We start from the raw sequence: 27,091 nt of genomic DNA on the forward strand, positions 1-27,091 counted from the left end.
CCTTAACTTATCCAGTGGCCTATTTACTCACGTGATATGAAAATCGGCAGGTAGAGTCCAAAGGCAATAAAGTGCACGATAGCACGACAGAAAGTTTCGTTTTCCATGTAAACTCCTAGCTGTGATTCAAAAACCAAACAAAGAATCGTTCTTTTTAAATATCCTCGCGTTTTTAGGGGCCACTCAAAAGGATTTAGAGGCCAATAATAAAAAAAAAAAGGTCACCCAAAGGAAAAATGTAGCCGGCCCTTATCTCGCGTAATTCGTAATGGCGAAATTACCCTTATATATTCGAAGGATATGATAACATTGTTATCCTCCGATCATAGCCAAAATATTACCCAGACTTCCGATTGTAGTCGGTGCAGTATTAGAATGATTTCTGTTTCATTTTTTCCATTTCTTTTTCATTTTTGAGTTGTTAGAGTTATAGAGAAGAATGTGAAGGAAAAAAGAGAAAACCCATTTTATCACTACAAAAATGGATGGATATGAAGAAGAAGGTGAGAATCATGGCAGAACAAAATGTTGAGGGTTCACGACCGTTTAGAGAAGACGATTTGGGGTATATGTTGAATGATCCAAACTTTTGTGGAGAGGAAAACCTAGACGACCCTTTCATGGAAGAAAATGGAGAATCGCCTGATATTGAAGCTAACGATGCATGTAAAACACAAGTATTGTGTTAAGAAACTCAAATACTCGATTTGCATGCGTTTGTGTGCTTTTGTAAACAAGAGAAACCGATTATTGCATGCATTGAATGTCATGAACTACCCAGATTCGGTAGATAATTTCTCGAATAAACTTACGAATATAACACACTGAGTACCAAATATGTATATTCGGTAGTTCCAAGATAGTAGTTTACTGCCGAATATGAGAAAAAACCCCAAACTGGTTTTCCAAAAAAATCTACATTCGGTAGTTATGTAGAGTTATTTACCTCCGAATGGCCCCAAAAACGAATTCCTCAAAAAATTTCAAAACTCAGTATTCTTATCCTTTACAATCGGTAATAGTTTAACATTATTTGACTGCCGAATATAACAGTGGCCTCAAAATAAAATTTCCGAAAACTTTAAAATCGGATGTTTATCGATTAAAGTTATCTTCCGGTTATTTATATTCGGCTGTTGTACTATATATTTTAGATTCCGATTATATCATTTTTTGCACTCAGTAAACTGTGTACATTCATTTGCATAAATCGGGTGTTTTGGGTAACCGATAGGATTCCAAATATAGTATATTCGGGAGTTTTACTTATTTAATAACCTCCGATTATTGTATAATAATTTGTTGCTTTAATATGCAGGCCGTTGAAGAGTTTGTTGATGATTTCTATTTGAGGCCCGACACTTCCCTATACTATGCAAACGATTTGGTATACTCATTACTACTTTTCTTTTTTTTCAAAATTTATATGTTAAATGGTTATGCTTATTAGATTTGTTTTGTTTTATGCACGTTTAGACATTTGGAAGTAAGAAGGAGGCATAGGAATGGCTTATGAACAAGGCAAAAGATAACATGTGCGTGGTAGTTCAAAATAATCATGTTAGTGACACTCGATTTGAAATGATTTGCGAGCGAGGTGGGACGCGAAAGAGTCACGAGGGAAAGAATAATAAGTACGTACGGAAGACGAATAGGAAATACCGAAGCAATACCAAGAAGATAGGATGCCAATTTCCTCTTCCTCCTCCTTCGTTGCCACTAACGATGGTTTAATTTTTTTGGGTTGTTTGTTCCTTTTTTGTAGTTCTTCTTCCATTGCTGCCATTGATGTAGTTGTTCGCTTACATCTTCGAAGTATGTTGTCGATTGATGATGGACTTGCCATTGAAAAGGTTTTTCATTCTGATTTTTTACTCAATAATAACTGAGAGGGGTTACCCTCCTTATATAGATTAGAGTTCCAACGGCTCTAATTTTTGAAAATATGGCCGTTGAGGTTTCTGAAAATATGGCCGTTGAGGTTTCATATCAATGATGCACTACAATCGGTTGCTAACGATACACGTATTCCCTCCGAATAAGACATTCGGTAGCGAACTTAAATTTTTATCTACCGATTAGGTTGGTATTTCTAAACACGACTATATTATTCGGAGGATAATTTTTTTTGTAAAGTCCCGAATGTACGATGGCCCAAAAATCAGAATTTGGGAAAAACTGATACTTTTCAAATTTTGAACTTGAAATAATCGAAAGTCAACTCAGTTACCAAAACTTCCGAATATGGGCTGTCTAACCTTCTATATTGGCCCTTGGAACCACCTAGAGCCATGACATGGTTTGTTTTGAACTTGTAATATTCGGAGGATAAGTTTTTTTGTAAAGTCCCGAATGTACGATGGCCCAAAAATCAGAATTTGGGAAAAACTGATACTTTTCAAATTTTGAACTTGAAATAATCGGAAGTTAACTTAGTTACCAAAACTTCCGAATATGGGCTGTCTAACCTTCTATATTGGCCCTTGGAACCACCTAGAGCCATGACATGGTTTGTTTTGAACTTGTAATATTCGGAGGATAAGTTTTTTTTGTAAAGTCCCGAATGTACGATGGCCCAAAAATCAGAATTTGGGAAAAACTGATACTTTTCAAATTTTGAACTTGAAATAATCGGAAGTCAACTCAGTTACCAAAACTTCCGAATATGGGCTGTCTAACCTTCTATATTGTCCCTTGGAACCACCTAGAGCCATGACATGGTTTGTTTTGAACTTGTAATATTCGGAGGATAAGTTTTTTTGTAAAGTCCCGAATGTACGATGTCCCAAAAATCAGAATTTGGGAAAAACTGATACTTTTCAAATTTTGAACTTGAAATAATCGGAAGTCAACTGAGTTACCAAAACTTCCGAATATGGGATGTCTAACCTTCTATATTGGCCCTTGGAACCACCTAGAGCCATGGCATGGTTTGTTTTAAACTTGTAATATTCGGAGGATCATTTTTTTTGTAAAGTCCCGAATGTACGATGGCCCAAAAATCAGAATTTGGGAAAAACTGATACTTTTCAAATTTTGAACTTGAAATAATCCGAAGTTAACTTAGTTACCAAAACTTCCGAATATGGGTTGTCTAACCTTCTATATTGGCCCTTGGAACCACCTAGAGCCATGGCATGGTTTGTTTTGAACTTGTAATATTCGGAGGATAATTTTTTTTGTAAAGTCCCGAATGTACGATGGCCCAAAAATCAGAATTTGGGAAAAACTGATACTTTTCAAATTTTGAACTTGCAATAATCGGAAGTAAACTTAGTTACCCAAACTTCTGAATATGGGTTGTCTAACCTTCTATATTGGCCCTTGGAACCACCTAGAGCCATGGCATGGTTTGTTTTGAACTTGTAATATTCGGAGGATAATTTTTTTTTGTAAAGTCCCGAATGTACGATGGCCCAAAAATCAGAATTTGGGAAAAACTGATACTTTTCAAATTTTGAACTTGCAATAGTCGGAAGTAAACTTAGTTACCCAAACTTCCGAATATGGGTTGTCTAACCTTCTATATTGGCCCTTGGAACCACCTAGAACCATGGCATGGTTTGTTTTGAACTTTTAATATTCGGAGGATAATTTTTTTTTGTAAAGTCACGAATGTACGATGGCCCAAAAATCAGAATTTGGTAAAAACTGATACTTTTCAAATTTTGGACTTGCAATAATCGGAAGTAAACTTAGTTACCCAAACTTCCGAATATGGGTTGTCTAACCTTCTATATTGGCCCTTGGAACCACCTAGAGCCATGGCATGGTTTGTTTTGAACTTGTAATATTCGGAGGATAAATTTTTTTTGTAAAGTCCCGAATGTACGATGACCCAAAAATCAGAATTTGGGAAAAACTGATACTTTTCAAATTTTGAACTTGAAATAATCGGAAGTTAACTTAGTTACCAAAACTTCCGAATATGGGCTGTCTAACCTTCTATATTGGCCCTTGGAACCACCTAGAGCCATGGCATGGTTTGTTTTGAACTTGTAATATTCGGAGGATAATTTTTTTTGTAAAGCCCCGAATGTACGATGGCCCAAAAATCAGAATTTGGGAAAAACTGATACTTTTCAAATTTTGAACTTGAAATAATCGGAAGTTAACTTAGTTACCAAAACTTCCGAATATGGGCTGTCTAACCTTCTATATTGGCCCTTGGAACCACCTAGAGCCATGGCATGGTTTGTTTTGAACTTGTAATATTCGTAGGATAATTTTTTTTTGTAAAGTCCCGAATGTACGATGGCCCAAAAATCAGAATTTGGGAAAAACTGATACTTTTCAAGTTTTGAACTTGAAATAATCGGAAGTTAACTTAGTTACCAAAACTTCCGAATATGGGCTGTCTAACCTTCTATATTGGCCCTTGGAACCACCTAGAGCCATGGCATGGTTTGTTTTGAACTTGTAATATTCGGAGGATAATTTTTTTTGTAAAGTCCCGAATGTACGATGGCCCAAAAATCAGAATTTGGGAAAAACTGATACTTTTCAAATTTTGAACTTGAAATAATCGGAAGTTAACTTAGTTACCAAAACTTCCGAATATGGACTGTCTAACCTTCTATATTGGCCCTTGGAACCACCTAGAGCCATGGCATGGTTTGTTTTGAACTTGTAATATTCGGAGGATAATTTTTTTTGTAAAGTCCCGAATGTACGATGGCCCAAAAATCAGAATTTGAAAAAAACTGATACTTTTCAAATTTTGAACTTGAAATAATCGGAAGTTAACTTAGTTACCAAAATTTTCGAATGTACCACACAAATCATTGTCATTTGAACTTGTCTAACTTAGTTACCCAAACTTCCGAATGTACAACACAAATCATTGTTATTTATCTGCTCTTCTTTACTTTACGACCGTGACTACCTCCCAGTCCTGCACGACCACGGGTTTGAGCACCTTCAGTTGGAGCAGCTTCAGCGCTCGATGAAGCTCGAGTTCTTTTACCCGTCTTTGATACTGCCACCTTGGGCTGATGCCTCTTTGTGACTTTGCACCACCCCGGGTTCTCTCCGGCCAACTTCAGGATAGGGAAGTGGTCATAGATCCATGCCTATATACATAAGAAACCAAGTTTTAGTAAATAGATTGTGTATATTCGGTAGTAATTTCCAAACATTAAAACTGACTACCTATCCACCGAATAACCAACATTCGGAAAAAGAGATGGATCATTTCCTACCGAATATGCGTCATTTGGAGTTCAGTAACCTATAGTTTTTCTGGCCTGTATATTCGGTTCTAATATCAAATGCATATTTCCGATTATATATAATCGGAAACAAAAATAAGTACCTAGCCACCGAATAACCAACATTCGGGAAAAGAGATGGATTATGTCCTACCGAATATGCGTCATTTGGAGTTCAGTAACCTATAGTTTTTCTAGCCTGTATATTCGGTTCTAATATCAAATGAATATTTCCGATTATATTTAATCGGAAATAAAACTGAGTACCTATCCACCGAATAACCAACATTCGGAAAAAGAGATGGATCATTTCCTACCGAATATGCGTCATTTGAAGTTCAGTAACCTATAGTTTTTCTGGCCTGTTTATTCGGTGCTAATATCAAAAGAATATTTCCGAATATATATAATCGGAAACAAAAATAAGTACTTAGCCACCGAATAATCGCAGGAGGTCAACCGCTATATGGCTACTCTGGTGGAGTCCAGATTATCTCGAGGGAAAAGCTGGATTCTGCTCATGCTCGCATCGAGAAGTTGACTCAGGAGTTAAAGGAAGAAAAGGAATATTCCAGTAAGCAAGACCAGAAGAACGAGGAACTGCGAAGAAAGCCCCCATTTTTTCATAGGTTTAACCCTTGCCTTAGTTTTTTACTTCAGTAATTTTCTTATTCTACTACCCGTCAAGATCGATGCATGAAACGTCAAATGGATGCTTCCGAAGCGTTCACCCTGCTCGAAGATACTCGTGTTGAGAATCTGAACCTTTCAACTCAGAATGATAGTTACGTCACCGAAAACGAAATTCTGAATGAGAAGGTTGAAACTCTCTTTTCCCAAGTGGATCGCTTGTCTACTGATTATGCTCGTATCGAAGAATTGAACCATCATCTTCATATCGAGAATGAGAATCTCAGGATTGAGCTTCAACGAGTTAATAATTCTCTTACCACTTCAAGAAATCTTCATTCTTCATCGTTAAGTTTGAATAAACATTTAGAGGAAGATAAAGAGCGAGTGATCAAGAAAAAAGACAAGTCTGAGAGTGATCTTCGCAAGGCTCGCAACGAAGTAACTGGCTTAAAAGAAAAAATCCAATGCCTAAAGAACAAGGTGGAATTTCTTCTTGCTCACTCTGATGGCCCTCATCATCAGAGGCCCACCAAACCATCTACTCAGGCTAAACGAACTGATCTTCGCAAGAGTAAAGGATCTGTGGTTATTCGTATTGACGAGGATTTTTCGGAAATTGGTTTAGGCAAAGGTTCTGATATCTCGTGTCCCGAACCTTATTTCCAACTCGAAGTCGCAAATATTGAAGTCTCTAGGCTCGACCATTTATATTCTGATATTCAACAAACTCTGAATTCTACTATCCTTCAAATGGAAGGTAGTTTAAGGTCTTATAGATAACTTTTGGTTGAATTATCCTTCCTAGGTTTCTAATCCACTTTTCCTCTTATTTGCAGAGTCTGAGGAGCACTTTAAGAACCAGATTCTTCACGTATCTCGCGAAAGGGATGACCTCCGTAATGAGGTTTCTCTCCTTAAAACGGATGCTGAAGGTCTGAACACCGATCTGGACGAGATGGAGAAGGATGCCGCCAAAGTTGCGAAGATGTCTCGCAAGAATACTCAAAGCCACCTGGTCAAGCTCTTCAATGAGTTTTGTGATGGTCACGGGATCCCTCGTGCAATCCTTGATCTCGAAGTCTTTTCGGATGATGAGAAACGAGGTGATGAGCAACGAGGTGATGAGGGGTCCGTCTCAAACAATGAGGTCAATGATTTTGACGAGGACGTGGAGGACGAAAAGACAGAAGGAGAGGTTTCCAAAGGTGCTTCTGTTTCCCCGAATTCCTCTCGTCAACCTTCAGTTCTCGTTTCTCAGTCTCAGGGTGCGGGTGCTGGCGAGGCTGGTGTTGTCGCTCGTGGGGCAGAGACTAGCGAGGCTGGTGAGGATCTCCCCAAGATTGAGGTTACCGATGGTGTTCCTCTTCAGCAGCAATCTTTATTTTCCCTCCCTCATCTTATTTTAGCTTGTTATCATGTAACTGTTTAACTACTCTTTGACAATTGTTAGACTGGGCGCTCCCAAGCTTGGGGCGGAATACTTGAAATTTTCATTTTCTTGTCTTTTAATATATTTGAATTTTTTTGGGTATACTTATTTATCGATTTTCGTAAGCCAATCGTTTCCGATTCCATATATACTTATGAACAAACGAATATTTCCCAAGTATATATATACTTGCAGAGATAGTGCACAAAAGAATACGAAATATAAAAGTATATACTTGTCTCTTATTCTTTTGTGGAGTTCCGAAGTGACTTTATGCTTCTTCGTCTTATCCTTGTTAATTATTTCATTGCTTTACTTATTTTGTCTTCAGTCTATGTGTTTTCGGGTTGCAATTCAGCTCCTATTAATCTTCCTGCCTTTGTTGAATAGGTATCCCCACCTTTCCCTTTGGGGTTTTGAGATTTCGTGGAGGTAATTCTCAGAAGAATACAAAGTATAAAAGTATATACTTGTCTCATTGCACTCTTTCTCTTGATTTCCGAATAAAAGTGTATGTACACCTTTTATCATCCTCCACGTGTACAGAAAGAGACACGTGGAAGGCATGCGAAGCGAGACACCAAAATATGATAGCAAGCATTTCATCAGAAGATGCCATCGGTCAGCAGATCTGACGGTCAGAGACAGAGGACCACAGAGGTATGATGGCTCAGAGGAGCACCAGATAATACCCCTTGGGTATTAACGCACCCAATCCCGAGGAAGATCCCAGATCAACGGCCGAGAGGAAGTTCGGCTGACAGATGTGACCAGACAAAGAGACATTTGTCTGACACGAGCAGACATCCATCTACCCGCATTAAATACCAAAGAGATATACACGTGTCGATCAGCTCGTGGAAGAAGCGAGGATAACCCTTCGTGTTCAAGCTCAGGCCGCGGCATATGCCGAAGACCTCTGCGTAATAGGCACAAAGCACAAGAAGATAAGATTATAACGGCACCTCAGAGATGGGGCCCACGTTCCTTCCCTATAAATACCCCTCTCCACTAAGAGAGAAGGGGCAGACCATTTTGGAGAGCAATTAGAGGAGAATATAGGAGAGAGAAATAGGAAGAGTAAGTAATCCACCTACTTCCGCAGACCTATGTATATTCTAAAGTCATTCGACTATCTTTGTAACCATTCAGTACATAGTGAAACACCAAACCCCGTGGATGTAGGCCTTAGTGCCGAACCACGTAAATCTGTCTCATTTACATTTCAGCACCTTACATTCAGCGTTAAACTTCATATGCTTTATATTTATACTTGTTTCTTGATTTATTTCCTTATACGAACATTATTTATGATAATATTCGACTAGACAATGACAAGCCCGAAGGCTTTGAGTCGATGAATCGATATAATCATCCCGTTACACATACGATGTACGATTCTAGAATTAGGACGTATGCGAATATTGCTTGTGAACACTTGGATGGCCTCGTGATTCATGTGTTCACAATTTGGCGCTAGAAACAGGGACTTTGTCCCGGTAAAAGATTTATCTTATCCTGTGATTTCACCTTAAAACGCGCATTATGGTTGTGCCCTATTCTGGGTTCAGCGTGCTTTCAAAACCTTTTTTATTCTGGGTTCATGTTCTTCATTTTCACAAACACCATTTCAAAGCAGACAAACCCGCGGCTATCTATCACAGATTTGCACGTGAGGTGTTTTCCTCAACTAAGATTTAATAATACAGATTCATGAGTCCTCGCGACGGATCTGCCTTTTCAAGAGTTCTTTTTCAAAAGTAGTCTGAAAACAAGATTCATGGTAGTTTATTAGAGGACATTTCCCGATTAGTAGTTGCCGTTGTATACTAACTCTGTTCGTTGAATGTATGTCACAGGTTAGAGATGGGGTTCAGACTTCAAGGATATGTGACAGATTGAAGAAACTAGTTTCTTAAGCAAACTTTGTTCTGAACTAAATGTAGCAGACCTTTTTGCACGAATTAGAATGTCAATTGCAAACAAACTTAAACTGGAATTCTGGGTATTAAGATGATCGGAAACACGAAAGAATCTGTTTTATTTAACAATTTGCAACTGTCTAGCTAACTGATCTGGTAGAAAGCACTCATTTTATATATAGAACAGGGTTAGGCGCCCCAAACTATGATACATATTGCAAATGAGCCTACCTGATTTATGTGGCCGGAAAATGAAAATCAATTCAGTACAATTTTATGATCACACGCTTGGTCTTTTACCGAATGAGAAATGTTTCGTAGAAGGAGAACCGATACTGATCTCATGTTGATCAGTAGATTGATCACCACCACCTCGTTCATTAGCACTTCTAATGGGCGGTATATTTGGCATCGGTATTAATTCGGACGGTGAGACTCGTCTCTCCTCACTTGGACCAAGGCGAGCTCTAAATGGATCATTATGACTAGAACTGTCATGCATTGGGGAAGGTGATTCGCTATCCCAATGATCGTTCGCAGCACCCATGTAATTTGGATGCATGGGAGACGTCTGAGGGCTATTGGCTTCACTACTGCGATTGTTTTTGTTATGCAAGAGATGTACCGGTGACATGCCATAGTGTGGCGTGGATGGCATACTCGAAGTTGGCGTACTTTTTCGGCTTTCTTTTATTTGTTTTTTTGCTTGATGATGCCATTTTTTTAATGCTACTGCCACAGTTGGGTTGAATATTGCGGTCTTCATGTTCGAACCCATCTGTGTTCATTTACATAAATCACGAACCAGTTAGTAAAATCAGGGAGCATTGTCTTAAAATTGCGCAACAATGTAAGGCATTAGTGCCGGGGTTATAGAAGGAAGAAATTTCTGCTAACCTGAGTAACCAAGGCATAGAGAGGTAGAGTGACATAGCTGCATAGGATTTGTACAAAGATCCTGAATGTCATGCCAGCATAAAACAATGTTAGAGACTGTGAAAACGAGCTTCTTAGCATTCGACAAAAGTTGCAAGCTCAACACGAATGTAATGTAAGCGCGTTCGGGTACAATTATGTTTCTGATTTCTAACTTTTCTGCTTCTGTAAGTCATTTTGAAATTGTTTACCCAAACTAACTTCTGATTTTTTCGTTTGTAGAAGTAAAAAAATAACTTCTGGATGACGTAACAATGCTAGAAGTTACAATGCTGGAATGGAGATGACGTACCCCATTGAAATCCTGATAGCCACAACTGCGGCTTTCTGGTTATAGCAAGAATTGAGCCCAAATTCATACTGAAAATTTAATTAGACATGAAAACAAATTTAGGCCTTTGAGATTATAAGGTGTTACTCAAAAAGATTGGGAATAAGTTTTGAATGTATCTTACAGTAGTATATATGAAGAAAGCCAATTGAAATGCATTTTGAAAGAGAACAAAATGAATCAAGTAGAGAATGAGACGAGGACTTCCGAACCAAAACAAATCATCAGTTGGTTCTACTGTGGGTTGTCCTTGTACCACATGTCCTCTATCTTGTACATGTAAACCCATTTGTGTTATAATCACCTGTAATTTCGTTCCCACGGCGAGTACAATCTGATGAACCAAGTATGCAAAAGCCAATTAATTATACACAAAATTGGTTAAAATGATCAAAATCAACAATTTCTGGGTGAAATAGATATATAAAATTTGATACTGTTTAAATGGACGAAAATGTAAAAATAGTCAGTGTAAACAGTTTCATCCTACCCATTTTCAAATACTTTTTTTTTTTTATTTTTAATTTATATCAGGATGCATCCAGTTTCATCCTCGCTCTTTTTAAGTTTAAGTAAGGATGAATCCAGTTTCACTCTTGCTATTTTTCTGGTGTCCATTTAACCCATACTATTTTTTACTCGTCCATTAGAACCATGTTTTAAAAATTGATTGATGCCGGCGAACTCAAACATTACATACGAAAGGAGGTCACCGAGGATAGATCCAAACGGACCAAGCAAGTCCAACTTCCAGAGGGAAACCGCACAATCAACACCATCTCGTGTTCCGAAGCCGCGGGGCCCTCCCTTACAGCGCAGATAGGAAAGAGGCTACGGAAGCAGTTCGAAGACCACTGCGAATTATATAAGATTGATGGCGTAGAGGTGGACGAGCACGAAGAGTGGATGGACGCACCTATTATCTTCGATACTGAATATATCGAAGAAGATATGGAAGATCATAACGATCCCTTGGTCCTCACACTACCAGTGGCTGGATGTAACCTCAAAAAGATCCTCATAGACGGGGGAAGCTCAGTGAATGTTCTATTCTACGACGCATTCAAACGGATGAAACTCCATGATGAACATCTAATGACCTCTTATTACACCATCTACGGATTCAATGGAGCACCCACAAAGCCATTGGGAGACATCGTGTTACAGGTGAACGCCGGACCCATGAAAGTAGAAACACGATTCAGCGTGGTTGACGCCCCATCCCCCTATAACGCCATTATTGGACGAAAGTGGTTACATAAACTCAAGGGAGTGGCTGCAATTTACTACCAATATCTCAGGTTCCCTACACCCGAGGGAGTGATGGAAATCAAGGGAGATCGGGTCTCTGCAAAAGAGTTCCAGACCACTCAGGATCGTATCAACAATGAATAAGAAGAGCAGCAAAAAACCCGAAGGATTAAAAATAAAGAAGCTGCGAAAGAAAAGGCCATAGACCTGTTCCTCAAGGAAACCACATGGAGGGGTTTGACAAAAGATGATAATGTCCTAAACACAGAGACAAGTACTTCAGCATCCAACGAAGGACAGAAACATACCAAATAGCAATCAAAGAACGCCCCAGTTCTCGGGGACCCGAAGCCGGTGTTCCACCAGTAGAGCCCGTAAAAGAAATCAACATAGGAACGGAAGAAAACCCGAAGATGATCAAAGTAGGGACCATAATGGACGAAATAAGAGAAGATTCCTTAACCAAATTACTTAAAGAATACGCGGATGTATTCGCCTGGAAGCTAGGAGATATGACGGGGATTGATCCGAAAATAATCCAACACGAGCTGCGCATCAAACCAGGCACGCCACATTTCAGGCAGAAAATAAGAAAAGTTGCACCGGAGTATCATAAGGCAGTGGAAAAGGAACTTCGGAAACTACTAGAACCAGGCTTCATCAAGGAAGTCAAATACCCTACATGGATCTCCAACATGGTAGTCGTTCCTAAGAATAATGGAGGGGTTAGGAAATGCATCGACTTTACTAACCTCAACAAGGCATGTCCAAAGGACAGCTATCCCCTGCCAAGCATAGATCAGCTGGTTGAAGCAGTGGATGGATATTCTGGTTACAACCAAGTAGCCCTGGAAGAAGAATATCAACTACACACAACATTCTACATCCCGCATGGCCTTTATTGCTACACTAGAATGCCCTTTGGACTTCGAAACGCAGGGGCCACGTACCAAAGAATGGTCGATGCTATCTTCAGGCCATGGATTGGTAGTACCTTAGAAGTCTACGTTGATGACATGCTCGTCAAAATTAAGCTGCGTAAAGATCACCACCAGGACCTGAGATATATTTTCGAAGCAATGAGGAAACATCACATGAAAGTAAATCCAGAAAAATGCACTTTCGGTGTCACCTCAGGGAAATTCCTCGGATATCTGGTAACAAAAAGGGGCATTGAGGTAGACCCAGCAAAGATTCAGGCCATAGTAGAAATGCCATCTCCGAATAATTTAAAAGAAGTGCAGGAGCTCAATGGGTCCATAACAGCCTTGGGAAGATTTATTGCCCGATCCTCGGACAAATGCAAACATTTTTTCAATATTCTCAAAAAAGGGAGTAAGTTTGAATGGACCGCAGAATGCGAAGAAGCCTTCCAAAGAATCAAGGATCACCTGGCTTCAATTCCAATCCTGCAGAAGCCTGATCCTGATGAGGTTTTGGCATTGTACATAGCAGCGACAGAAGACGCAGTTAGAGCAGTGTTGGTCAAAACCAATACGAAGATAGAACAACCTATCTATTATGTCAGTAAGACCCTCAATTCTGCGGAAAGGAACTACACGAAGATCGAACAACTTATCCTGGCATTGGTGTGGGCTACCCAAAAGATGAGAACATATTTCCTAACTCACTTCATCCGCGTCCCATGCATAGCACCACTGGAAGCAGTCCTCAAAAGCGCGGGAAAAGTAGGAAGAATAGCCAAGTGGAACACCCACCTGGACAATTTCAACATCATTCATGAAATTCAACATTCCCAAAAATCCCAAGTTTTGGCGGATTTCTTAGCAGACCTCCCCCTGGACAACGACGAAGAGATTAGGGGAATACCAGAAGCCGACGAAGAAAGCAAGGATCCAGTTGATGTCCTCGAACCCGCGAGTCAAAGACAATGGGAAGTCTTCGTTGATGGTTCCAAAAATAAGGAAGAGGCAGGAATAGAAATTCTCATCACCACCCCAACTGGAGAAAGGATCATACAGACACTCAGGTTAGAATTCAAATAACATACTAATAACATCGTCGAATACGAGGCAGTCGTACATGCCCTCCACTTAATAACAGAGATGGGGGTAACCGATGTGAGACTGACAAGTGATTCGCAGCTTGTCATACGGCAAATAGGTCTTGAATACAATGTGTACGACGACACCCTCTCAGCTTACATGGCCTTGGTCCAAACATTGGAATCACAAATTCCGAACATTAAGTCCCGGCACTTATGCAGAAGGGATCTCAGGCACGCGGATGCTCTAGCATATATATCATCCATGCTGAAGGACAAGAGTATCAAAGCTATCAAAATAAAAAGGGTATACGAGCCCTCGATTGCAACACAATTTTCCTTTGCTACAAATCAAGATACATTGGAAGAAAATATCGAAGATCAGGTGGGAGAAGACATCCGTGACGATTTTGACGAAGAAGATATCCTGTCAAGAGCAAATCAAGACGAAGATTTCAGCAACGAAGATGATTGGAGAATGATGATCCATGCGTTTCTCAAGGATGGAACCTTACCCGCGGATCACAAACAAAACAGGAAAATACTCTCTAAAGTAGGAAGATATGACCTTCGGGATGGAATCCTGTACAAGAAATCTTTCCTCGGACCGTTACTACGTTGCTTATCCAGGAAAGAGGGGCATCGAATTCTAAACGACATCCATTATGGTGACGCAGGAATCATAGCGGCATGAGATCACTAGCCGACAAAGCAAAAATGCAAGGATATTACTGGCCCACAATGATACAAGATGCCAAGAATGTCCCGACGATGTGAAGAATGTCAGCGTTTCGCCAAAAAGATACATGCACCAGCAACAACGTTGAATTCTGTGGATAGTCCGTGGCCATTCGCAAAATGGGGCATAGATATCGTGGGCCTTTCATCGAAGGATCAGGGAAAAGACGATTTTTGATAGTAACCACGGACTACTTCAGTAAATGGGTGGAAGCCAAAGCCTTAGCCAGGATCAGAGACGTGGACGTGTTTACTTTCATATTCCAAAACATTATTTGCAGGTTCGGCATACCAGCGGAAATCGTGTCCGATAATGGTAAACAATTACAGGGGAAAAACATAGACATGCTCTTCGACACTTTCAAAATAAGGAAAAACAAGTCCACCCCCATATACCCTCAAAGCAACGGACAAGCGGAAGCTACTAACAAGACCCTCGCCCTTATCTCAAAAAGCAATTAGACGAACACAAGGGGCGATGGTGTGAACAGCTACACAATGTATTATGGGCATACAGACAACACGAAGATCTGCCACTGGGGAGTCCCCATTTCTCCTCACTTATGGAGCTGAAGCAGTCATCCCAACAGAGATCCTCATGCCAACCACAAAGACCGAAGCATGGGAGAAAAAACTCACAACAGACATGATGTTAGAGAGACTGGACGACCTGGAAGGAAGGAGGGAAGCAGCATTGCAGAAGATGGAAAATTATCAACGAGACTAGCGAGAGTACAACAAAAAGGTTAAGCTTCGAAATTTTGTAGAGGGCAGTATGTGCTAAGAACAATCCCGCAGTATCAACGAGAGAAGAAATGGGGAAAGTTAGCACCTATGGGGATGACCTTTTATAATACACGACATTGCGGGAAACGGTTCCTACTATCTTCGCAATCTGAAAGGAGAGGTCCTCTGGCACCCTTGGAATGCTAAATGGCTCAAACCGTACTACCCATAGGAGCAGCGCAGCTTTGCATCTGCGTGGAGAATACCAGAAGAAGAAGGCAGCGTAACAACTTTACATGTTTCTATCTCTGGACGAGGAGCAGCAGGCCTCAACCTATCAATCAAACAAGATTTTTGGGAAATCTTCAAGTAAACAAAATTTATTAACAATATTGGGGAAAATAGTTAATCTACAATCTCTCAGGGCTCCCCTATCAGTGTCTATGAGTGTAATACCAGGGGGAAGGCACCCAGCAGAAAGAGATACCCAACCAATTTTAAGGCAGTGGGTCGACGGAATGGGTGCATGTAAATATTTTCAATTAAGCATTCCATATCCTAGAACGCTGCCTCGGCCCCCACCGTTTGGGAATCCTCTGGCCCAGGATTCGCCAGCGGGGTGACATGTCTCAAGACGATCACGAAGGTATTTACCTTCGGTGTCGCACTCAATCACTCTCAACTTTTTACAAAACCAATTATTTCTAGTTTAACACTTCACAATACTTTAAAATAAAAAGATGAATTGATAACGCAGGTACGCCAAAAGGATGATCCATTTCATAAAGAGTTGATTACAAGACTCGGCAAATAAGATAAAAAGGAAACACATCAAAAAATGATCCGAAATTATATAATCAACGAGGATCAACTTCTATGACTAATAAAAGAAATCTACTTGGACGATACAGCTCCATCAACGGGGTTGTCTCTGCGAGATGAGGGTACGCTACCACCTGAAGAGGGCCCAGAAGAACCAGGCAAAGGCGCGGGAAGGGGACGGCGGATAGTTCTTGACAAGACCATGTTCGACTTTAAGGCCAAGTTCAATCTTATCCAGGACTTTGTTGGTTCTCTTCAGCCAACTGACATCGAGCCTTATAAGTGATAACAGCGGTCCGCTGTGGGCTTGAGACAGCAATACAGATAGGCGTTCCGCCTCTTTGGAGGCAATCTCCGCTGCTTCCTCACGAGACGCGGCCAACCCTTTGAAATAATTGGTTTGTCCTTCCTGCTGCACTAAGGCAGATTGAGTCTTTTTAAGCTCATCATTTGCTGCGTGAAGCTGTCCCTCGAGTGCTGAAAACAAAAAATACCAAGGGGTTAAAACGAAGAAATAACAGAATCACACTCGATAAAACGAGGTTATACCTTCGACATTAGCCGAAGCCTCCTCATACTCATTGACAACTGCGTCCCGAGCCTCATCAAGAAAGTCATATTCGGTGGATAGTTTCTATAATCCGTTTGAAGGTTCGTAAGAGCAAATTGACTGGCGTCTAAATCTACCTGCTTCATCGAATCCAAGTGACGAAGATGGTTGACTTCATCATTCACCTCCCCCATCCTTTTATGAAGTCGATACACATTCATCTCAAGATCTCTTTCAGACTCCACTTGGCGAGCAACATCCGCTCGAGACGCTGCTAGGGCTTTACTAAGTGCACCAACCTCGGCCCTAGCATTATCTCTTTCCTCGGAAAGACGCAGCATACTATCCCTAACCCCAGGGCCTAAGAAAGAACGAGCCTGTTGTAACTCTCCTTCTAAAAAGCGCACTCTAGCCTCTAAGTCTGAAGCATGTTCTCGAGCATCACGCAGGTTGTCACGCGTCCATAGCAGCGTACCATTAAAAAACAACGGTCATGATTGTACTTATTTTGCATATCAACCATCAGTGTTCGTTTTCACGCCACTCAGCTGTTAAGGCGTTGTGCTCATCAGCACGAGCATTCCACTTTACGGCTTCACTCTTCAACTTACCCACCAACTCTGCAATACGGGATTTCTGTCGTTCCCTTTCTTTCCGAAGCCATATCAACTCGGGGACTCCACCCACTGAAGATAGGGTGGGGAGACTCAGACAGAACACCAAAATACAGATAGGGAATCACAAGGAGTGAAAAATCCGTAAAATACAAACCTGTGAAGGACGAGACACTTCTACGAGTCTGCTCCAATTCGTTGCGGACTATAGCAAGCTCTGAACGAAGACTCTCCTCAGCATTACCCAGCTGTTCTTTTTCTTCAGACGGCCCCTCAGTTCATTTATTTCCGCTTCAGCCGCAGACAGTTCCTCTTCCCTATGACGAAGCTTGGCCTCCAACTTTAAAGACTTTGCTTTAAAGAACTGGTATAGAACATGGTTACAATGTTCGCTCCTCATCATCTACGTCACAAACAACAAACATTATTATACCAAAGGAATCAGATATCACGAAGAACACAATGCGCGGATATCATAAAAAGAGTACAAGGATTTACCTAAAACACGCTGCTGGGGAAAACCGTACTGGTACCCATCAGCTATGGCCATCATCAGCAACAGATGAGGGAGGGTCAACCACTAAATTAGCTTCCGAAGCTCTAAGATCCTTCTCCCACATCTCAGCAACGCGGGCTTCAGAAGACAGTTGCATCATTCGACGAGTATAAGCGTCGGAATTCTTCTCACCAGTGACCACGGGGGCAGGGTTAGGGACGAACATCAGGTTCTTCTTCTTTAGCCAAGCCAAAATGGCATCTTCACCTTCAGGCATTAGCGAGAAAGGAAAATCCTCGGAAGGAGACTCAACCGCAGACTTCCCCTTGGCGGTTATCTCCTCACCCGCGCAAGTCTCGACATTACCACCCTCAGCATGACCACCTGCGTTCTCAGCTTGCTGATCAGTGGTACATTCTTTTCCAAGGTCCCCAAGCACATCCCAATCATCATGTGGGGAAAGCAATGAGAAGTCCTCGGCAAGACCCATGGCAGCAGTCACATCGAAGGATTCCCCCGCGGAATATATCCTACCGAAAGAGAATTCTGGGGAAATTACGGGCAAAGTACCCACACCAACAATGTCATCACCAACAGGGGCAGATCCACTCCCACCAGTACCACCGACGGTAACATTACCCTCAGCCTCACCATTACCACCCGCGGCAACTTCTTCGTCACCATCACCACCCGCGGCAACTTCTTCTTCAAGATCACCACCCGCGGCAACTTCAGCCTCACCATCACCACCCGCGGCAACCTCTTCTTCATTACCACCTTCGTCATCAGGTAAGAAGTGTCGGTACGCTCTTCTCCGTTGGACATTTCTTCATCCTCACCATACCCTTGGTTTACGGGACTCGTAACCTCCTCATAACCCTCAGCCTCACTGATAACCGCAGTAGAAGATTGCTTGGGTCCAAGTTTCTTCTTCTTCGACACCTACAAACCAGTATACATCCCACAAAGGCTCATTTTTTCCCTCACTTCAAAAATGAAAATTATTTCAAGCAAGGAAAAAGGGGCAAAAAGATAGAGATAAGAAAGAAACTATACCTTGGCAGCAGCACACTCTTTGATGGATGGATAGCACCAGAACCCTCCTCCTCATCTCCATCAACGACATCAAGAGCATAAGGAAAATTCATGCCCGCGAAATTAGGACGCCAAGGACAGAAATCTCCATAACGAGCAGGAGGAGTTTCACGAGGCTTGCTATTTTCAGAAGGACGCCAACCACGTGGACCCGGAATCCATCCGTAAGCCCAAGGACCAACTACCTCAATAACAGTAGCATGCCATTCATAATCATGGTCACGCTTAATCCTTTCACGAGCAGGAAAGAGTTTCCGTTTAGCAGATCCCTCAGTACCAGGAACATACTTCAGCTTGGCATCACTCACCTCACTCAAGAGACGAATTTCACCACGGGGAGCAGCAATATTACGAAGACTAACACTCCACGGCTTACGGTTTCTGCTGTTGACATAATCCCCAAAAGAACTGTTAAAGTTCTGAGGAGTGTACCACTCTCTCTCAGCAGGATTTGGAACATAGCAGGTCATCATAGTCTCTCCCTTGCTCCGCAGATAACATTCCTTCAGTGAACGAAGATAATTCCCAGATAGTTGTGACACGGAACGATTATGAGTGTTCGTAGAAGAGCCTTCGCGACTAGCCAACACGTCATAATAAAAGGAGTCACCCGACTTATATAAGGGCAACATAAGACCCGCCTCGAAGGCTCCAACCGTAGTCAACAGATGAAACTCGTCAAACTGATAATTAGCAAGGAGCTCGTAGGTGATATCATCGTCAGGAGCATAGAAGCGAACCTCAAAAGCTTGGAGTTCATGTTTTTCCTTGAACATCTCAAGATCAATATGCTTGAAAGTGACCTTCTTCTTACCAACTGAAATGCTGCGTATCACGGGGACAGTTTCTTCTTCGTCTGCGGAATCAGAAGTAGGACCCAATTCCGAAGCTTTCCTTTTAGAAGGAAGATTTGTAGACGGATCAGCTCTCGATATAGTACCCTTGGAGTACTTCCCTTTGAAAGAAATCGCGGGAGGAGGCGGCAGAGATTTCTGCGGAGGCACTGAAGGAGGAGCCATTGAACGAAGGGGCGGAGCATCCACCACTTCATTACGAGGAGGAGGAGCCCGCGTACTCCTAGAGTCATCACGAGGAGGAGCCTGCGTACTCCTAGAATCTTCACGAGGACGAGAAGGGGCGCGGTTAACAGCATACCTAGACCCAGAAGGACCCTTCGGCATATCCCCTTTTTTAGAAGGCATAATCTTCACACCAGGAGAAGAAACCCTATGACCCCGAGGATCGATTGCGAAGACTTGTGAGGACCTTCCCCAAGTGGAGATCTGTCAGGATCTCTACGCGGAGGGGATCTTGGCGGACTAGACGGCGGAGTTTGGTAAGGAGCCCGCGGACGATCAGACATATCTACAAGGAAACACAAAAACAGTTTAGAGAAAATACGAGGAGATCACTAAAGATCAAAAAACCCATAATTGATGGTTCATCCGGATAAACATGAAAAACCCTAAGAAACTAAAAAATACTCCATCGACTCCAGGGATAATACTATACAGACTCACAGACGCTGTAACAAAGAACAGGGGCAAGCATATATGCTTCGACATGTATGATCTTCATCACAAAACCAAGAACACAGCAGCAGGAGACAAACGATAGATACACAGATAAAACAATGGTGAACAACTGATGAAAAATCCCATACCTGTATAAAAGAGGACGACAAGCACCAACGCAGTAGAAGAAAGGAGGATCGGAGATATCGACAGATACAGGGGCAGCAACAATCAAGAACGAAAGAAGCAGAAGAAAGAAACAGAAAATTGAATGCTATATTCCTCACAAGAACGGTGATAGTAAATGACTAAAGAACAAGAAAGAGAACAAGAAGAGAATGAACACTGACAAGAAGAGGATAAAAGTTTTTTTTCACATTCTCTTTCCTATTTATGAAGCTAGAGAAGACAATAACTGCTCCTCGTACCAAGGAGCAGTTACGGGAGAAGTTAATGCAAAGTGGGAAACGTGTAGGACTACCTTTCTTCTTCAAAATTGCAAAATACGCCCAAGTTAGAAGAAGAGGGGCAAATTGTATGTACACCTTTCATCATCCTCCACGTGTACAGAAAGAGACACGTGGAAGGCATGTGAAGCGAGACATCAAAACATGATAGCAAGCATTTCATCAGAAGATGCCATCGGTCAGCAGATCTGACGGTCAGGGACAGAGGACCACAGAGGTATGATGGCTCAAGGAGCACCAGATAATACCCCTTGGGTATTAACGCACCCAATCCCGAGGAAGATCCCAGATCAACGGCCGAGAGGAAGTTTGGCTGACACAGATGTGACCAGACAAAGAGACACTTGTCTGACACGAGCAGACATCCATCTACCCGCATTAAATACCAAAGAGATATACACGTGTCGATCAGCTCGTGGAAGAAGCGAGGATAACCCTTCGTGTTCAAGCTCAGGCCGCGGCATATACCGAAGACCTCTGCGTAATAGGCACAAAGCACAAGAAGATAAGATTACAACGGCACTTCAGAGATGGGACCCACGTTCTTCCCTATAAATACCCCTCTCCATAAGAGAGAAGGGGCAGACCATTTTGGAGAGCAATTAGAGGAGAATATAGGGAGAGAAATAGGAAGAGTAAGTAATCCACCTACTTCCGCAGACCATGTATATTCTAAAGTCATTCGACTATCTTTGTAACCATTCAGTACATAGTGAAACACCAAACCCCGTGGACGTAGGCCTTAGTGCCGAACCACGTAAATCTGTCTCATTTACATTTCAGCACCTTACATTCGCGTTAAACTTCATATGCTTTATTATACTTGTTTCTTGATTTATTTCCTTATACGAACATTATTTATGATAATATTCGACTAGACAATGACAAGCCCGAAGGCTTTGAGTCGATGAATCGATATAATCATCCCGTTACGCATACGATGTACGATTCTAGAATTAGGACGTATGCGAATATTGTTTGTGAACACTTGGATGGCCTCGTGATTCATTTCACAATTTGGCGCTAGAAACAGGGACTTTGTCCCGGTAAAAGATTTATCTTATCCTGTGATTTCACCTTAAAACGCGCATTATGGTTGTGCCCTATTCTGGGTTCAGCGTGCTTCAAAACCTTTTTTATTCTGGGTTCATGTTCTTTATTTTCACAAACACCATTTCAAAGCAGACAAACCCGCGGCTATCTATCACAGATTTGCACGTGAGGTGTTTTCCTCAACTAAGATTTAATAATACAGATTCAGAGTCCTCGCGACGGATCTGCCTTTTCAAGAGTTCTTTTTCAAAATAGTAGTCTGAAACAAGATTCATGGTAGTTTATTAGAGGACATTTCCCGATTAGTAGTTGCCGTTGTATACTAACTCTGTTCGTTGAATGTATGGTCACAGGTTAGAGATGGGGTTCAGACTTCAAGGATATGTGACAGATTGAAGAAACTAGTTTCTAAGCAAACTTTGTTCTGAACTAAATGTAGCAGACCTTTTTGCACGAATTAGAATGTCAATTGCAAACAAACTTAAACTGGAATGGGTATTAAGATGATCGGAAACACGAAAGAATCTGTTTTATTTAACAATTTGAAACTGTCTAGCTAACGATCTGGTAGAAAGCACTCATTTTATATATGAAACAGGGTTAGGCGCCCCAAACTATGATACATATTGCAAATGAGCCTACCTGATTTATGTGGCCGGAAAATGAAAATCATTCAGTACAATTTTATGATCACACGCTTGGTCTTTTACCGAATGAGAAATGTTTCGTAGAAGGAGAACCGATACTGATCATGTTGATCAGTAGATTGATCACCACCCACTCGTTCATTAGCACTTCTAATGGGCGGTATATTTGGCATCGGTATTAATTCGGACGGTGAGACCGTCTCTCCTCACTTGGACAAGGCGAGCTCTAAAGGATCATTATGACTAGAACTGTCAGCATTGGGGAAGGTGATTCGCTATCCCAATGATCGTTCGCAGCACCCATGTAATTTGGATGCATGGGAGACGTCTGGGGCTATTGGCTTCACTACTGCGATTGTTTTTGTATGCAAGAGATGTACCGGTGACATGCCATAGTGGGCGTGGATGGCATACTCGAAGTTGGCGTACTTTTTCGGCTTTCTTTATTTGTTTTTTTGCTGATGATGCCATTTTTTTAATGCTACTGCCACAGTTGGGTTGGAAATTGCGGTCTTCATGTTCGAACCATCTGTGTTCATTTACATAAATCACGAACCAGTTAGTAAATCAGGGAGCATTGTCTTAAAATTGCGCAACAATGTAAGGCATAGTGCCGGGGTTATAGAGAAGGAAGAAATTTCTGCTAACCTGAGTAACCCAAGGCATAGAGAGGTAGAGTGGACATAGCTATGCATAGGATTTGTACAAAGATCCTGAATGTCATGCCAGCATAAACCAATGTTAGAGACTGTGAAAACGAGCTTCTTAGCATTCGACAAAAGTTGCAAGCTCAACACGAATGTATGTAAGCGCGTTTGGGTACAATATGTTTTCTGATTTCTAACTTTTCTGCTTCCTGAAGTCATTTTGAAATTGTTTACCCAACTAACTTCTGATTTTTTCGTTTGTAGAAGTAAAAAAATAACTTCTGGATGACGTAACAATGCTAGAAGTTACAATTGCTGGAATGGAGATGACGTACCCATTGAAATCTGATAGCCACAACTGCGGCTTTCTGGTTTATAGCAAGAATTGAGCCCCAAATTCATACTAAAATTTAATTAGACATGAAACAAATTTAGGCCTTTGAGATTATAAGGTGTACTCAAAAGATGGGAATAAGTTTTGAATGTATCTTACAGTAGTATAATGAAGAAAGCCAATTGAAATGCATTTTGAAAGAGAACAAATGAATCAAGTAGAGAATGAGACGAGGACTTCCGAACCAAAACAAATCATCAGTTGGTTCTACTGTGGGTTGTCCTTTGTACCACATGTCCTCTATCTTGTACATGTAAACCCATTTGCTGTTATAATCACCTGTAATTTGTTCCCACGGCGAGTACAATCTGATGAACCAAGTATGCAAAAGCCATAAATTATACACAAAATTGGTTAAAATGATCAAAATCAAAATTTCTGGGTTGAAATAGTATATAAATTGATATGTTTAAATGGACGAAAATGTAAAAATCGCCACTGTAAACAATTCATCCTACCCATTTTCAAATACTTTTTTTTATTTTTAATTTATATCAGGATGCATCCAGTTTCATCCTCGCTCTTTTTAAGTTTAAGTAAGGATGAATCCAGTTTCACTCTTGCTATTTTTCTGGTGTCCATTTAAACCATACTAATTTTTACTCGTCCATTAGAACCATGTTTTAAAAATATTTGGACAAATGACACATTTTCCGTTAATTATACTGAAAAGTGAAAACCTCACTTTAAAATTTGAAATTAAGATAAATTTTGATTGATCCTGCTTACAATCAATGGAATAAAGGGCAGCCACAAATAAGAGCGCAACCCTGCAGTAATCAGAATGTAAACGTTTTAGACGATTAAAACTGGCGTGCGCTCCGAGTAAAAGGAATAGAAATTTTCTTATTGTTCTAACTGCTACTTACCATTGGTACAGGCCATTAAGAAAAGTAGGGAAAAGAACCAGAGCACTGGACTGCAAACATAAACACAACAAATTATGATCCGTACTAAAAAAAGTAATATAACGGTCGTCAATTCAGCTGCCGTTATCGCTATAACGTCCAAGAAATGTCAATGTAGATGCTGATATATGTATGCTAGCTGTAGAGGCTGTTAATGCCATAGTACAAAATATGGTTGTACCATCCCTTGCAGGGTTTAAGAGAGGCGGCTTTCTTTCTCAAAAAAATTACTAGCAAAGAGATATGATCACGCACCTAATTCCAACAACAACTTTGAAGTCCTCATCAAGAGACCTCCTCATGTATTTCTGAAAATCAAATTGGACAGCACTCTGTGGAGCCAAATGCGCCTGAAATTGGTATGAACTATTAGTATTAGATATTTGCCACCGTATGCAATTTTATAACCAGTAAAAAATGTTATCAAAGGAAGATTTAGCTCACCGTGATAAAACCATGTCTTAGTGTCAAATAATCTACCTTAGGAACTGATCTAACGAACTGCCTAAAGAAACACGTCTGCATCAAACGTTACATTTGAAGAAATTAAGCTCAGCTCTCTTGCAAGTATGATCAAGATATGCACAAGTCAACAATATGCAAATTTAGTACTTACAATCCAGAGGAGAATCGTGGATCTACTCCAAATGCTCATATGCCTTCGCCCAAATGTTGTATCCCTTGCATACCTAAATCTATCAGGATCTGCCCCAAAAAAAAAAGAAGTTATTTTTCACACAAGTAAATTATTTATTACAGCTATGTAGTTCTAGATTTAGGATTGAGCTAATTAAGAACTAATCCGTGGTTAAAATACGAGAAAAAAATGAAATGCAAATAGTTCATAGTTGAGGATGTAGGATAAACGATAACTCACCATGTGTGAACTGATATTCGGCAGATTTAGTTTCCTTTTCCCAACTATTCCATTTTTTCATCTGATATTGGACCAATACAACAATCAAACTCAATCACCAAAACTTCACAAGAACTAGCTTTACCAACTTAGTAATTTTTTCACCATGGACTAAAATAAATTACCTTAGCCCTGCCGAGAGCCATGGTAAATATACAATAAAGCACGTGACAGACTGCCAAGACAAAGATGAATATGTGGAGTTGATGGATGGCAGTCTTTGACACAAGTGGTACTTTTCCCTGCAAAATATGAAACCAAACACAAAAGACCCTACTCATTAGATATTTCTCTTTATGTCATTGTACTAGGTGCAATAACTGTAAGCATTCACAATATGAACCTAAATTTAGATTCAATAATTTTGGTTCAGTGAAAATCAATTTGACAAATGAAACTAAAAATAAAAATGAACCTGCCTTTTTTCCACAATATTTCTCCGCATAATTATTCTCTGATTCGACTTCTTTGTCTCTTGGGCAAGGATGCCATGTATTTCCAACTTTTTTGGGTATACAAAGCTGGATTATATAATCTTGTGTAAATGTTAGCAGCAGTGATATAAACCCCAGTAACATAAGCTCTGCAACAACCACAGACGAGAAAGAAAGAAAAAACAATAAGTTTCCAATAATTCTTTCATGGATGGATTTATAACTTCATGAGGAAGAGAGTAGAATTTATACCTGTTTTGACCACTAGTAGTGCTTCATAGAGAGCTTTTTTGTGTTTCTTGTGGAACCACTACAAAATGGAAAAGAAAGTGTTTAGTTTTGTATATGTAAGTCATGGGTAAATGTTGCGCTCTTGAAGGAAGGACTAATTACCTCTCCAATGAGTTCGAGAACATGCTCGATGATAATGGAAACTGACACAATTCCGAAACAAACAACTGCAACAGCCCATGTAGGGGTTTCCTCTAAACTACGATCGTAAGTAGTCCCTGATCCTGCCATTGTATTGATGGATGCTGCAAGGTGACTCTAATTTTGGTTTGTTCATGCAACAAATTAACTCTATAATTATTGTTCGATTCGCACAAAATGGATTGAGTCTTTTGAGAAACTTGGAATTTACAAGAATTTTATTAAGTAGAGAAGAAAGAATTGAGAGGGATGCAGAATGTGGAGAAGATGATATGAAATGGAGTAAGAAGTGTCTTGGGTTTATATGGAAACTGACAGTTAACTAGTTGTGTGCCCGTGCGTTGCACGGGGTTGTATTGTGTGATGGGTTGTTCCATCGGTGGTACCTTGGTTTGTATGCACTCGTTCACAAAACTCAAAAAAAGCCTATTTCGACCAATAAGAAGCGAGGGCTTCCTTACGATCCAACATGGGAGCTTCATTTGCCTAGACATTTAAGTCTTTAAATATGCTATCTGTGAACACATAAATCACGAAGCCATCCTCGTGTTCACAAACAATATTCACATACATTCTAATTCTAGAATTGTACGTCGTATGCGTAAAGGGGATGATTATATCGATTCATCGACTCGAAGCCTTCGAGCTTGTCATTGTCTAGTCGAATATATCATAAATAATGTTCGTATAAAGGAATAAACCGAGAATCAAGTATAAATGTAAAGCACATGAAGTTCAACGCTGAATGTAAGGTGATGAAATGTAAATAAGACAGATTTACGTGGTTCGGCACTAAGGCCTACATCCACGGGGCTGGTGATTCACTATGTATTGAATGATTACAAAGATAGTCGAATGACTTTAGAGTATACATAGGTCTGCAGAAGTAGGGGGATTACTTACTCTTCCTACTTCTCTCTC

At 40.7% G+C, this 27,091-nt stretch overlaps 2 protein-coding genes across 3 annotated transcripts; one reads left to right on the forward strand and one right to left on the reverse strand.

Annotated features, from left to right (window-relative positions):
• Window positions 1–5,918: 5,918 nt before the first annotated feature.
• LOC113311616 (myosin heavy chain, skeletal muscle, adult-like) lies at window positions 5,919–7,281 on the forward strand. The gene is made up of 2 exons (XM_026560433.1): window positions 5,919–6,600; window positions 6,680–7,281. The coding sequence occupies exons 1-2, from the start codon at window positions 5,919–5,921 to the stop codon at window positions 7,270–7,272; spliced, it is 1,275 nt and encodes a 424-aa protein (XP_026416218.1). The 3' UTR covers window positions 7,273–7,281.
• Window positions 7,282–9,297: 2,016 nt separating this feature from the next.
• LOC113313294 (MLO-like protein 6) lies at window positions 9,298–26,427 on the reverse strand. Of its 2 annotated transcripts, XM_026562047.1 has the most exons (14): window positions 26,132–26,427; window positions 25,991–26,048; window positions 25,724–25,887; window positions 25,430–25,546; window positions 25,266–25,326; window positions 25,005–25,093; window positions 24,833–24,907; window positions 24,644–24,738; window positions 24,350–24,399; window positions 24,210–24,250; window positions 10,586–10,795; window positions 10,423–10,490; window positions 10,092–10,152; window positions 9,298–9,972 (listed from the first exon to the last, which is right to left on the reverse strand). In XM_026562047.1, exons 1-14 carry the CDS (start codon window positions 26,258–26,260, stop codon window positions 9,475–9,477), a joined length of 1,716 nt encoding a protein of 571 aa, XP_026417832.1. In that variant the 5' UTR covers window positions 26,261–26,427; the 3' UTR covers window positions 9,298–9,474. The 2 variants fall into 2 exon arrangements, with proteins under 2 accessions (XP_026417832.1, XP_026417833.1); XM_026562048.1 differs by lacking the exons at window positions 25,991–26,048; window positions 26,132–26,427 and having other exon boundaries at window positions 25,430–25,548; window positions 25,725–25,881.
• Window positions 26,428–27,091: the final 664 nt, after the last annotated feature.

The sequence above is a fragment of the Papaver somniferum genome, chromosome 9 (assembly GCF_003573695.1).
Source record: "Papaver somniferum cultivar HN1 chromosome 9, ASM357369v1, whole genome shotgun sequence".
NCBI lineage: Eukaryota > Viridiplantae > Streptophyta > Magnoliopsida > Ranunculales > Papaveraceae > Papaver > Papaver somniferum.

Excerpts from the sequence above, each read along its gene's own strand:
- LOC113313294 (XM_026562047.1), bottom strand. The coding sequence starts at position 26,260 with ATGGCAGGATCAGGGACTACTTACGATCGTAGTTTAGAGGAAACCCCT. Across the intron at positions 25,888-25,990 it reads ACTACTAGTGGTCAAAACAG|AGCTTATGTTACTGGGGTTT; the intron begins GTATAAATTCTA and ends TGGTTGTTGCAG. Across the intron at positions 24,251-24,349 it reads CTTAATGGCCTGTACCAATG|GGTTGCGCTCTTATTTGTGG; the intron begins GTAAGTAGCAGT and ends TGATTACTGCAG.
- LOC113311616 (XM_026560433.1), top strand. The coding sequence starts at position 5,919 with ATGGATGCTTCCGAAGCGTTCACCCTGCTCGAAGATACTCGTGTTGAG. Across the intron at positions 6,601-6,679 it reads TACTATCCTTCAAATGGAAG|AGTCTGAGGAGCACTTTAAG; the intron begins GTAGTTTAAGGT and ends TCTTATTTGCAG.